At 35.8% G+C, this 13,927-nt stretch overlaps 1 protein-coding gene and 1 pseudogene across 1 annotated transcript; one reads left to right on the forward strand and one right to left on the reverse strand.

Moving 5' to 3' along the window:
- Window positions 1-2,713: 2,713 nt before the first annotated feature.
- LOC112443880 (olfactory receptor 5M1-like) lies at window positions 2,714-10,830 on the reverse strand (annotated as a pseudogene).
- Window positions 10,831-12,181: 1,351 nt separating this feature from the next.
- Window positions 12,182-13,376, forward strand: OR5M10C (olfactory receptor family 5 subfamily M member 10C). Its single transcript, XM_002683799.2, has one exon. The coding sequence runs from the start codon at window positions 12,297-12,299 to the stop codon at window positions 13,374-13,376; it is 1,080 nt and encodes a 359-aa protein (XP_002683845.2). The 5' UTR covers window positions 12,182-12,296.
- Window positions 13,377-13,927: the final 551 nt, after the last annotated feature.

Genomic DNA, 13,927 nt, shown 5'->3' on the forward strand with positions numbered 1-13,927 from the left:
TTCATTTCCTCAAGCCTAAATATCATCATCAGGTACCTAACACACCATGACACTGAGAAGAAGTAAAAAATTAAAGTGAGTTCCAACAAATAGGGTCTGACAGATCAATGTTTTCTATGTTAAATGTAATCTACTATATTCACACATCATACAATAGAATGAACACTCACAATCATGTTGAGGATTCAGGAGAACTTGAGTAACTGGTTACTGGTGGTGATTTCACACATCACTACATTCAAAAAGGAGGAAGTATAAAGAATAGCAAGGGTAGCATTTTGGAAATGTATATTAGCATAGTAAATGATCAAAAACAATAATTCATATGAATAAATATTTTCTTTCCTTTTTTAAATTGAAGTCATTTATTATTCCCCTCTTGCCATGCCAGAAGTGTGGTGATTTTCTGCTCATTAGAGCTGGAAAATCATATTTTCCAAGCTGGAGTCTCCCTTTTAATTAAACATTTCATGCATAATTAAAGTATACATGAAGATACTCTATTTTAAATATTTCATCTTACAAAATTACAAACAAATAAGATAAAAAGCATGTATTTTCATTTCAAAAGAATTCACTTGAAAAGGGGATGTTTCCTAAAAGAGCAAAAATAAATATGCATCATTGCAATTTAATAATATTATGTTCTTAAAATTGACATTCAGGAACAATCTTTTTACCTTTTGTTTTATTATATAGTTTGTATTTATATATATTAATTTTTATCTTATATTGGAGCATATTAATAGTTGAAGTACAATTTTGTGTTAGTTTCAGATGTATAGCAATGTGATTTACCTCTACATATACATATATCTATTATTTTTCAGATTCTTTTCCTATAAAGTTATTAAAGAATACTGAATTCCCTGTGCTATACAGTATGTCCTTGTTGGTTGTCTATTTTACATTTAGTATAGTAGTGTGCATATATTAATCCCAAACTCCTAATTCACTACCCACACCCCCGCCCCACCCCCCAGTCACCTTTCCCCTCTGATAACCATAGGTTTGTTTTCAAAGTCTGTGAGCCTATTTCTGTTTTGTAAATAGGTTCTTTTATACCATATTTTAGATCCCACCAATACGTGATATCATGTGATAATTTGTCTCTCTGTCTGACTTACCTCACTTACTATGATAATCTCTAAGTCCATTCATGTTACTACAAATTACATTGTTTTATTCTTTTTATGGCTGAGTAGTCTCTGTCAGTTTACATTTAGGTTACTTTCATATCTTGACTATTGTAATATTTTCTTCAAGAGGGTAAATTAAAAACTTCCTAAATATTAAAAGGAAGTGATGTACTAAAATGCTTTGTTGAATGTTACGAATGTTGTTATACTATGATTTTAAAAATATATATCGATTTCAAAGAGTATCAAGTGATCCAGAATATGATATAAAACTCTTCTGTAAGAAAGGAAAATTCTAAATCAGGAAAGGGTATCTCCTACTGAGAGGGGAATCTGCCTTGTCTAAAAGAAACAGATTAAACAAATAATGGAAACATTTAAAATTATGAAATACTAAACTATATGTTGAAATAATGAAGTATATATTGTTTTGTATTCCCAAGAAGTAGACTTAAATATAAACCAAATGTCCTGTAAGAAAGAAAAAGTCAGAATTAGAGATTCTTTAGAGAAGATAATCAGGTCTCATTAAAGGAAAGTGTATATTGTTGTTCAGTCATTCAGTCATGTTTGACTGCAACCCCATAGACCATAGCATGCCAAGGTTTCCCTGTCCTTTACCATCTCCCAAAGTTTTCTCAAACTCATATTCATTGTGTTGATGATGCCATCCAACCATCTCACTCTCCATTGTCCCCTTCTTCTCCTGCCTTCAACTTTTTCCCAACATCAGCGTCTTTTCCAATGAGTCAGCTCTTCACAACAAGTGGCCAAAATATTGGAGCTTCAGCTTCAGCATCAGTCTTTCCAATGAATATTCAGGGTTGATTTCCTTTAGGATTGACTAGTTTGATCTCCTTGCTGCCCAAGGAATCTCAAGAATCTTCTCCAGCATCACACTTCAAAGTCATCAGTTCTTTGGTGCCCAGCCTTTTTTATTGCCCAGATCTCATATATGTACATAACTACTAGAAAAACCATTGCTTTGACTATATGGACCTTTGTAGTCAAAGTGATGTTTCTACTCTTTAATACACTGTCTAAGATTGTCATAGCTTTTCTTCCGAGGAGCAAGTGTTTTTTTTTTTTTTTAATTTCATGGCTGCAGTCACTGTCCACATGATTTTGGAGCCTAAGGAAATAATGTCTGTCACTGTTTCCATTGTTTCCCCATCTATTTGCTATGAAGTGATGCAACTAAATGCTATGATCTTTATTTTTTGAATGTTGATTTTTAAGCCAGTTTTTTCATTCTTTCTCCTTCTCTTTATATATATTTATCAGTATTTATTTACCACATGAATATATAGACCATGTGAAAGTAAATAATTTTTCCATTCAGGAAACACATTGTAATATATGTCACTTTTCTGGTAAGAGTAGCTCAGGCATCCTCAACATCACTGACCTGGGAAGAGAAAGGAAGAAGTATCTGCTAAGTAATCAGTGAAATGCGTTCTTGAGACTAAAACTGTGATCCTACATAATCATAAAAGCTGTTCTGCTGTTGTATTTCTCACCAGTCATCATTTCCAAATGCTTTTCCCAGTTACAGTTTCCATATTTATAAATTATTATTGTTTTTCCAGAGAATTGCATTCAGACAGACCTGCAAAGAACACTTTTGGATTGTTTTGGGGACTATTTTTACATTGGGGGACTGTTGAAATAGAACTTTTCTCCCTTATACCAAGGTTTTTCACAATTACTCTTCTCAAACCCTGTTTCACATTCCAACACTGTAGATAAATGGGTTCAGCATGAAACTCACAAAAGTACAAATCAGTGCCACAATGTTTATCTTGTTCAACAGATCACTCATTTGCTAATCTCAGATACACACCTCTATAAAACATAGAGACAGCTGTCAGGTGGGAATCACAGGTGGAGAAGACTTTGTGTTGCCCTTCACTGGAATGGATCCTCATAATGGAGATGAAAATGGAAACATAGATGAGGATGGTGAGTAGGATTAACCTGTGAGGTTAATCCCTGTGAACACAAACAAGGTAGTTTGCTTTATCTAAGTGTCAGAACATGTCAACATTAAGAGGGGTGGATCAGCACAGTAGAAATGGTTTATGGCGTTGGATCCACAAAAGGACAAGTGGGAGGTCAATATTACCTGCATTGTGCCCACCATAGACCCCCAGATAGGGGAAAGTGACCAGGCAGATGCACAGTGACATGGACATTCTTCTGTTGTAATGCAGGGAATGGCAGATTGCCATGTACCTGTCCTTTGCTATCAAGATTTCAATGCTTAGCTTTGACTAGCTTTTACCTAACTAAGGGAAAATTCCTAACACTGTGCATATATTGTTATTTATTAGCTGTAACTCAGTATTAAACACCCATTGTATCAAACACCTGGTGTGTCCACCAAGCCACAGAATTGAACATGATTGAGCAACTGAACAAAAACAAACACCCAGTGAATAATTTGATCTGCTTTACTCTGAGGAAAGCAAACCTTATCTTTAAATCAATTTTGTGGAGGTAAATTTACATGTAAAAAATTGTGGGAATTTTAAAGTAGTTTGGCAGCAAGCACAACCATTCTGTTATAAGTCAAGTTTTCCAGGCTGCTCTGCAGGTAAGGGGGCCTTCCCAGTTGGCACAATGGTAAAGAATCCATCTTCCAATGCAGCAGATGCAGGAGACACAAGTTCAATCCCTAGGTCGGGAAGATCCTTTGAAGGAGGAAATGGCAACCCACTCTGGTATTCTTGTCTGGAAAATTGCATGGACAGAGGAGCCTTGCAGAATATAGTCCATAGAGTCACAAAGAGTAGGACATGACTAAGTGACTGAACACACACTAATCTGCAGGTAGGGAGAGAGACTGGGAATAATGAAAAAGAAAAAAGCCACAAAATTCACTCTTAGAAATATTTTAACAATTATAAATATATATATGCATCCAACATAGAAGCACCACAATATATAAGACAAATGCTAACAAGTATGAAAGGGGAAATTAACAATAACACAATAATAGTGGGAGACTTTAATATCCCACTCACACCTATGGATAGATCAACTAAACAGAAAATTAACAAAGAAACACAAACTTTAAGTGATATAATAGACCAGTTAGACCTAATTGATATCTATAGTACATGTCACACCAAAACAATGAACTTCACCTTTTTCTCAAGCACACATGGAACCTTCTCCAGGATAGATCACATCCTGGGCCATAAATCTAGCCTTGGTTAATTCAAAAAAATTGAAATCATTCCATGCATCTTTTCTGACCACAATGCAGTAAGATTAGATGTCAATTACAAGATAAAAACTATTAAAAATTCCAACATATGGAGGCTGAACAACACGCTGCTGAATAACCACAAATCACAGAGGAAATCAAAAAAGAAATTAAAATATGCATAAAAACTAATGAAAATGAAAACACAACAACCCAAAACCTGTGGGACACTGTAAAAGCAGTGGTAAGGGGAAGGTTCATAGCAATACAGGCTTACCTCAAGAAACAAGAAAAAAGTCAAATAAATAACCTAACTCTATACCTAAAGCAACTAGAAAAGGAAGAAATGAAGAACCCCAGGGTTAGTAGAAGGAAAGAAATCTTTAAAATTAGGGCAGAAATAAATGCAAAAGAAAGAGACCATAGCAAAAATCAACAAAGCCAAAAGCTGGTTCTTTGAGAAGATAAATAAAATTGGCACACCATTACCCACACTCATCAAGAAACCAAGGGGGAAAAATCAAATCAACAAAATTAGAAATGAAAATGGAGAGATCACAACAGACAACACAGAAATACAAAGGATCATAAGAGACTTTTATCAGCAACTATACGCAAATAAAATGGACAACTTGGAAGAAATGGACAAATTCTTAGAAAAGTACAACTTTCCAAAACTGAATCAGGAAGAAATAGAAAATCTTTACAGACCCATCACAAACATGGAAATTTAAACTGTAATCAGAAATCTTCCAACAAGCAAAAGCCCAAGACCAGACGGCCTCACACCTGGATTCTACCAAAAATTTAGAGAAGAGCTACCACCTATCCTATTCAAACTCTTCCAGAAAATTGCAGAGGAAAGTAAACTTCCAAACTCATTCTATGAGGCCACCATCACCCTAATACCAAAACCTAACAAAGATGCCACAAAAAAATAAAACTACAGGCCAATATCACTGATGAACATTGATGCAAAAATCCTTAACAAGAGTCGAGCAAACAGGACCCAACGATATGTTAAAAAGATCATATATCATGACCAAGTGGGCTTTATCCAAGGGATGCAAGGATTCTTCAATATTCACAAATCAATCAAAGTAATAAACCACATAAACAAATAGAAAACCCTCCAGGAATCAGGAATAGAAGGAACATACCTCAACATAATAAATGCTATATATGACAAACCCACAGCAAACATCCTCAATGGTGAAAAATTGAAAGCATTTCCCGTAAACTCAGGAACAAGACAAGGGTGTCCATTCTCACCACTACTATTCAACATAGTTTTGGAAGATTTGGCCACAGCAATCAGAGCAGACAAAGAAATAAAAGGAATCCAGATTGGAAAAGAAGTAAAACTCTCACTATTTGCAGATGACATGATCCCCTACAAAGAAAACCCTAAAGACTCCACCAGAAAATTACTAGAGCTAATCAATGAATATAGTAAAGTTGCAGGATATAAAATCGACACACAGAAATCCCTTGTACTCCTATATACTAACAATGAGAAAACAGAAAGAGAAATTAAGGAAACAATTTAATTCACCATTGCAATGAAAAGAATAAAATACTTAGGAATATATCTACCTAAAGAAACTAAAGACCTATATATAAAAAACTATAAAACACTGATGAAACAAATCAAAGAGAACACTAATAGATGGAGAAATATACCATGTTCATGGACCAGAAGAATCAATATAGTGAAAATGAGTATACTACCCAAAGCAATCTATAGATTCAGTGCAATCCCTATCAAGCTACCAATGGTATTTTTCACAGAGCTAGAACAAACAATTTCACAATGTGTATGGAAATACAAAAACCTAGAATAGCCAAAGCAATCTTGAGAAAGAAGAACGAAACTGGAGGAATCAACCTGCCTGACTTCAGGCTCTACTACAAAGCCATAGTCATCAAGATAGTGTGTCAGTATGGTACTGACACAAAGAGAGAAATATAGATCAATGGAACAAAATAGAAAGCCCAGAGATAAATCCTCGCACCTATGAACACCTTATCTTTGACGAAGGAGGCAAGCATATACACTGGAGAAAAGATGATCTCTTTAACAAGTGGTGCTGGGAAAACTGGTCAACAACTTGTAAAAGAACGAAACTAGAACACTTTCTAACACCATACCCAAAAATAAATTCAAAATGGATTAAAGATCTAAACGTAAGACCAGAAAATATAAAACTCCTAGAGGAGAACATCAGAGAAGGCGATGGCACCCCACTCCAGTACTCTTGCCTGGAAAATCCCATGGATGGAAGAGCCTTGTAGGCTGCAGTCCATGGGGTCATGAAGAGTTGGACACGACTGAGTGACTTCACTTTCCCTTTTCACTTTCATGCTTTGAAGAAGGAAATAGCAACCCACTCCAGTGTTCCTGCCAGGAGAATCCCAGGGACAGGGGAGCCTGGTGGGCTGCCGTCTCTGGGGTTGCACAGAGTCGGACATGACTGAAGCAACTTAGCAGCAGTAGCAGTAGCAGAGGAGAACATAGGCAAAACACTCTCCAACATAAATCACGGCACAATCCTCTATGACCAACCTCCCAGAATATTGGAAATAAAACCAAAAATAAACAAATGGGACCCAATTAAAATTAAAAGCTTCTGCACAAAAAAGGAAATCTGCTGCTACTGCTGCTAAGTCGCTTCAGTCGTGTCCGACTCTGTGTGACCCCATAGACGGCAGCCCACCAGGCTGCCCTGGCCCTGGGATTCTCCAGGCAAGAACACTGGAGTGGATTGCCATTTCCTTCTCCAATGCATGAAAGTGAAAAGGGAAAGTGAAGTCGCTCAGTCGTGTCCGACTCTTCATGACCCCATGAACTGCAGCCTACCAGGCTCCTCCATCCATGGGATTTTCCAGGCAAGAGTACTGACATGCGGTGCCATCACCTTCTCTGAAAGGAAATCTAAGCAAGGTGAAAAAATAACCTGAAGAATGGGAGAAAATAATAGCATACGAAGCAACTGACAAAGAATTGATCTCAAAAATATATAATCAACTCCTGCAGCTCAATTCCAGAAAAAAAAAAAAAAAAAAACTCAATCAAAGATTGGGCCAAAGAACTAAAGAGACATTTCTCCAAAGAAGACATACAGATGGTTAACAAACACATGGAAAGATGCTCAACATCACTCATTATCAGAAAAATGAAAATCAAAACCACAATGAGGTACCATTTCACACCAGTCAGAATGGCTGCTATCCAAATGTCTACATGCAATACATGTATACCTGTGGCGGATTCATTTTGATATTTGGCAAAACTAATACAATTATGTAAAGTTTAAAAATAAAATAAAATTAAAAAAAATAAATAAATAAGAAAAAAAATTAAATTAAATTAAAAAAAAATGTTGGAGAGGGTGTGGAGAAAGGGGAATCCTCTTACACTGTTGGTGGGAATGTGAACTAGTACAGCCACTATGGAGAACAGTGTGGAGATTCCTTAAAAAACTGGAAGTAGAACTGCCATATGACCCAGAAATCCCGCTGCTGGGCATACACACCGAGGAAACCAGAATTGAAAGAGACACATGTACCCCAATGTTCATAGCAGCACTGTTTATAATAGCCAGGACATGGAAGCAACCTAGATGTCCATCAGCAGATGAATAGATAAGAAACCTGTGGAATACACAATGGAATATTACTCAGCCATTAAAAAGAATACATTTGAATCAGTTCTAATGAGGTAGGTGAAACTGGAGCCTATTATACAGAGTGAAGTAAGCCAGACAGGAAAACACCAATACAGTATACTAATGCATATATATGGAATTTAGAAAGATGGTAATGATGACCCTATATGTGAGACAGCAAAAGAGACACAGATGTATTGAACAGTCTTTTAGAGTCTGTGAGAGAGGGAGAGGGTGGGATGATATGGGAGAATGTCACTGAAACATGTAAATTATCACATGTGAAACGAATCGCCAGTCCAGGTTCTATGCATGATACAGGGTGCTCGGGGCTGGTGCACTGGGATGACCCAGAGGGATGGGCTAGGGAGGGAGGTGGGAGGGGGGTTCAGGATGGGGAACACATGTACACCCATGGAAGATTCATGTTAATGTATGGCAAAACCAATACAGTATTGTAAAATTAAAAAAAATTAATTAAAAAAAATTTAAAAAGAAATATTCTGACTTTTTACTTGAATGAAAACACTCATGGGATTGTCACAAGCCTTCGTTAATATACAGAATTCTGAAAGAGCAATTTTGACCACTTTGTCCTGTTTCTGTTGCTTTTGTGGAGGAGTAGGTTTGAGGAGGCCATCACTCTGCTATTCAAAAGTTGATCTACTTCTGATACAATGTTTTAGAGATTCATTTAAGTTTTATTAGTACTTTGTTCAGTTTTTATTTCTATGTAGTGTCCCATTATGTGGATATATCACAATTTGTTTATCTAAGTATCTGCCTCTATAAGTTTGAATTTCTTTGTGGGTGTATGCCTTCTTATACTCTTGGATAAAATCCTAATACTTACTGAGACATAGTTTTATAGGAAAATTAAGACATTATAAGGCATTTCAGAATAAAAAACTAGTTTTCCAAAGTAGCTGAATCATTTTAAACTTCTTCACATGATATATTATGAGAGTTACAGTGGATTCACATTGTCTTTATAAGACAATGGATATAATTTCTATCCAATGTTGTGTTAGTTTCTACTGTACATCAAAATGAGTCAGCCTTACATATAAGTGTATCCCCTCCCTTTTGGACTTCCTTCTCATTAGGTCACCACAGTGACTTAAGGAGAGCTCTCTGTGCTATACAGTGTGTTCTCATCGCATGCATGCTCAGCTACTCAACATGTCCTACTCTTCGCAACCTCATGGACCATAGCCTGCCAGACTCCTCAGTCCTTGGGATTTTCCAGGCAAGAATATTGGAGTGGATTTGCCATTTTCTCCTTCAGGGATCTTCCCAACCCAGGAATCGAACCTGCATGTTTTATGCCTTCTTCATTGGCAGGTGGGTTCTTACAATTAGCGCCACCTGGGAAGGTCTAGTTACCTATTTTATATCAACAGTGTATATACCTCAATCACACTCTCCCAATTCTTGTTATTAATGAGGATGTGAAGTGGTATCTCAGGGAGTTACAATTTATATTTCCTTAACAATTATACATATTGAAATTCTTTTCATATGGTTTTTGGCAATTCATATATTTTTGTATATGAAATGTATTAAGATCATAGATTTAAAAAAATTGTCTGATTGCATTTTGCTCAGTGAATAGTGGAGGATCTATATGCATTCTGAGTAGGAATCCTTGCCAACATTACTCAGTATGAATATTTTTCCTAGTCTGTGGCTTTCCTAGTCTTTGTGCTCCTCAAAACTCTCCCTTAGTTCACTTTTTTCTATTTCTCACTATCAGTATGTGACCTCACCTTAGCATTTATAGAGAAAATGACATTTAAAAAAAATAATTGATATTCTTTCTTCCTTACTGTAATGTAAGTACTAAACTTATCTACCATATTCCCTACTTCCATGGTATTAAAAGTGACGGCTAATGTCTCTCTGCTAAAGATTTCACACACAGTATCAATCCTGTGTATAATGCTATGTAGCAATATCAGCCTCAGAGGAGACTCTAATTCCCAAGGGATCAAGTTAATGTTACAATTTTGAGAAACAAAGGTAATTTTAATTGGCTTTTAGATTTTTTTAACACCCTAGGGACTATACTTAAGAAATACATTATAAATCATCCCCTCTTATTTTTTTCAAAATGTCATAATTTCAGTTTTACAGGTAGGTCATTTGATATACTTGTTCACCAAGTATAAGTTTTTTTTTTCTTTTTTTGTGGAGATTAGTATTCACCATATGCCAAAAAAAATGCATTTAAAAGCATCCCACATTCATTTTTCTTCACAATACTTGCTTCTAACTGAGATTAGAGTCTTTTTTAATGGTGAAGATTTCATCAAGTCTAGAAATTGTAAAGGGACCAGGGAAGAAAGTGATACACAGTATTCCTAGGTTCAAATATTTGGCTTAATCATAAGCTCCAGATGTCTTCATTCTTAGTCCTGGGATCACATCAGGAAGAAGATGGCAAGTATACAGAGACAAGAAGTGCCAGAGTGACAGCTCTGCAGCCAGACAGTGCAGAGAGAGCCATCATGCTCACAATACAAAAGGATATGCATTGCCTAAAATAGGAATTCTAATGGTGATGGGTTTCTGTGTGTGTGTGTGTGTGTGTGTGTGTGTGTGTGTGTGTGAATTTAACCTTTTAGAATTCAAATTTTCCAACTCCTGGAAATGAACTAATGCTTTATGTAAACTACAGAAAACAGATAAGAAGTGTGTTACAGGCAGCACAGTTAAATACAAGGGCCACTTCTGTACTTGTAAAAACTACCGTGCTTCCTCAAAAGATAAATCAGAGTTTAACAAATCAAAGACAGTTACCCCACAACATGACTCCAATTCAGAGGAGACAATTACTGCTGTGGTTTCCAAACAGTACGTGATATATCTTTATCTCTGGGTTTAGTACTTGTTCCTTCTCCTACAATATTATACTTCATTAGGCTGGAGATTTTTTTTTCATTGCTGTAGCACTAGAACCTAGAACAGGAAAAAAAAAAATCAATCTTTACAGTGTAAAAGAATAAATGAGTGCATGTATGAATTCTTCATTCTGTTTATTCTTAGTCATATCTTGAGATAAATTTCACTAATTCAATGTTCTTTGAATGAAATTAAGTCATACAACTATGGGATTCAGTTGAAAATGCAGTACTGAACATTTATAACTGTTTTAAAACAATCAGTTCAATGCAGTTTAGTCGCTCAGTCGTGTACAAATTTTCACAATCCCATGGACTGCAGCACACCAGACTTCCCTGTTCATCATCAACTCTGGGAGCTTGCTCAAACCCATGTCCATTAGGTTGGTGATGCCATCCAATCATCTCATCCTCTGTCGTCCCCTTCTTCTCCTGCCTTCAATCTATCCCAGCATTAGGGGCTTTTCCAATGAGTAAGTTCTTTGCATCAGGTGGACAAAGCATTAGAGTTTCAGCTTCAGAATCAGTCCTTCTAATGAATATTCAGGACTGATTTCCTTTAGGATTAACTGGTTTGATCTCTTTGCAGTCCAAGGGACTCTCAAGAGTCTTCTCCAACACCACAGTTCAAAAGCATCAATTCTTTGGTGCTCAGCTTTCTTTATAGCACAGTCCTCACTATATAGTCCAGTGCTGCCTGGCAGGATCTGAAACAATAGTCTGTAAGAACTGGTGGAGCTCTAGAAAAACAGTTTTCTTCATTTGTCCATTTTAAAGGTGTTGATGATGTCTTGTTGCTTTTCATACCTGATTTTCATACCTTTGGTTTTTTGTTCCCACAAAGTTTGAAAAAAAAATCAAAGTATAGTCCCCTTAAAAGATATAAATGTATATATATATATATAATGATATAAAAGATATAAGTGAATATATATAATATGTAATATTATTAGATCATAACATTTATTAATATATATTATTAATAATCAACATAGAATAATTAATATAATTAATATATAATATTATATATAAAATTTAATATATAACCATGTATAAAATATATAATAATCAATGTATAATATTAGATACTATATAACAATATATAATAATTAATATAATATCAAAATCAATATATTAATAAATGATAATATACAATTATTGTATATAATACATATAATATTATATACCAATATTTGATTAATGATATATGTATATATACAAACAAGGGAGAGATTGAGATACAGTGAGAAAATGCAGAATAGTACTGAGGTATAGGGTTGAATATTTGTGCAGAAATCCTGATTAATTTGTTGAAAAATAGAAATTTCTTCACAGATGAATTGATCAATGAGTAAATGTAAGAGGTATGGAGTGAATGCAGAGCCTGTCATACAGAATTCTTAACTTTCTTTGTCACTTTCAGTTCTCAAGGAATAAGAATATGTTTTCCCCAAATCACACAATAGTGACTGAATTCATTCTCCTGGGACTCACAGATGACCCAGTACTACAGAAGGCCCTGTTTGGGGTGTTCCTGGTGATCTACCTAATTACAGTTGTAGGAAATCTGACCATGATTGTGCTGATCAGGACCAATCCCCACCTCCAGACTCCCATGTATTTCTTCCTCAGCCACCTCTCCTTCGTAGATCTTTGCTATTCCTCCAATGTTACTCCAAATATGCTGCACAATTTCCTCTCAGACCAGAAGACCATCTCCTATGCTGGATGCTTCACACAGTGTCTTCTCTTCATTGCCCTGGTGATCACTGAACTTTATCTCCTTGCTTCAATGGCCTTGGATCGCTATGTAGCCATTTGCAGCCCTCTACATTACAGCACCAGGATGTCCAAGGACGTTTGCATCTTTCTAGTCACAGTCCCTTATACTTGTGGTCTCCTCAATGGTCTCTCTCAGGCCCTGCTGACCTTTCACTTGTCCTTCTGTGACTCCCTTGAAATCAACCATTTCTACTGTGCTGATCCTCCTCTGATAATGTTGGCCTGCTCTGACACTTATGTCAAAAAGATGGCGATGTTTGTGGTTGCTGGTTTCACTCTCTTAAGTTCTCTCTTCATCATTCTTATGTCCTACATTTTCATCATTGCATCCATCTTGAGGATCCATTCTGCAAAAGGCAGGTACAAAGCCTTTTCTACTTGTGGTTCCCACCTGACAACAGTCACTCTATTTTATGGAACCCTCTTCTGCATGTACTTAAGGCCTCCATCTAAGAACTCTGTAGAGGAGTCCAAAATAATTGCCGTCTTTTATACATTTTTGAGCCCAATGTTGAACCCATTGATCTACAGTCTAAGGAACAAGCATGTGATCCATGCCATGAGGCATATGATTAAGGTAACTTTTTATTTCATAGAAGTACAGTTTAGGCACTTATTCATATTTAAGGTATCTGTAATAATGCAGGGGTTCCTTCAAGGAAAAGCCTGTTAGTCTATTGTCACTATTAGTTTATCTTCATGAGTTCTCACTGATATTGCATAATTTCTCCTCAAAATTTATACTTTAAAGACAAATGTTTTCAATAAGCGCATTTAATATTTTACTAAATTTATTCACTTGGGGACAAGTATTATGTTAATATTAATTCAATCTGATGTGAACACTGCCAATCCATCTTATTTGAATCAAATGGTCTACAGAGCCATAGTGAGGCTCAAAATAGGATGATTGCTTTTTAGCTTCTTTTAAAAATTTATGAAAAAGTTTCTTCTTCAATGTGTGATGTAGAACAATCACTCCAGTGCCTGACTAGGGAAATTTGAAGTACACGGATCACCCATAGCTTTAAAATTTTTTTATAAATTTTCCCCCAACCAATATTATAGATATCCTGAGAAACTTTTTACTCATTTATAAATATTGGTTGTGGTTTGCAATTTTGAAAATGAACTCTCAACACCTGTTTATGAGCTTCCAGGAACAGAGATCCAATTCAGTCATTAATATATTATAATGACAGTCTAGATATATTTTTTCATGTT

Source organism: Bos taurus, chromosome 23 (assembly GCF_002263795.3).
Source record: "Bos taurus isolate L1 Dominette 01449 registration number 42190680 breed Hereford chromosome 23, ARS-UCD2.0, whole genome shotgun sequence".
NCBI classification, from domain to species: Eukaryota; Metazoa; Chordata; class Mammalia; order Artiodactyla; family Bovidae; genus Bos; species Bos taurus.

Excerpts from the sequence above, each read along its gene's own strand:
- OR5M10C (XM_002683799.2), top strand. The coding sequence starts at position 12,297 with ATGCAGAGCCTGTCATACAGAATTCTTAACTTTCTTTGTCACTTTCAG.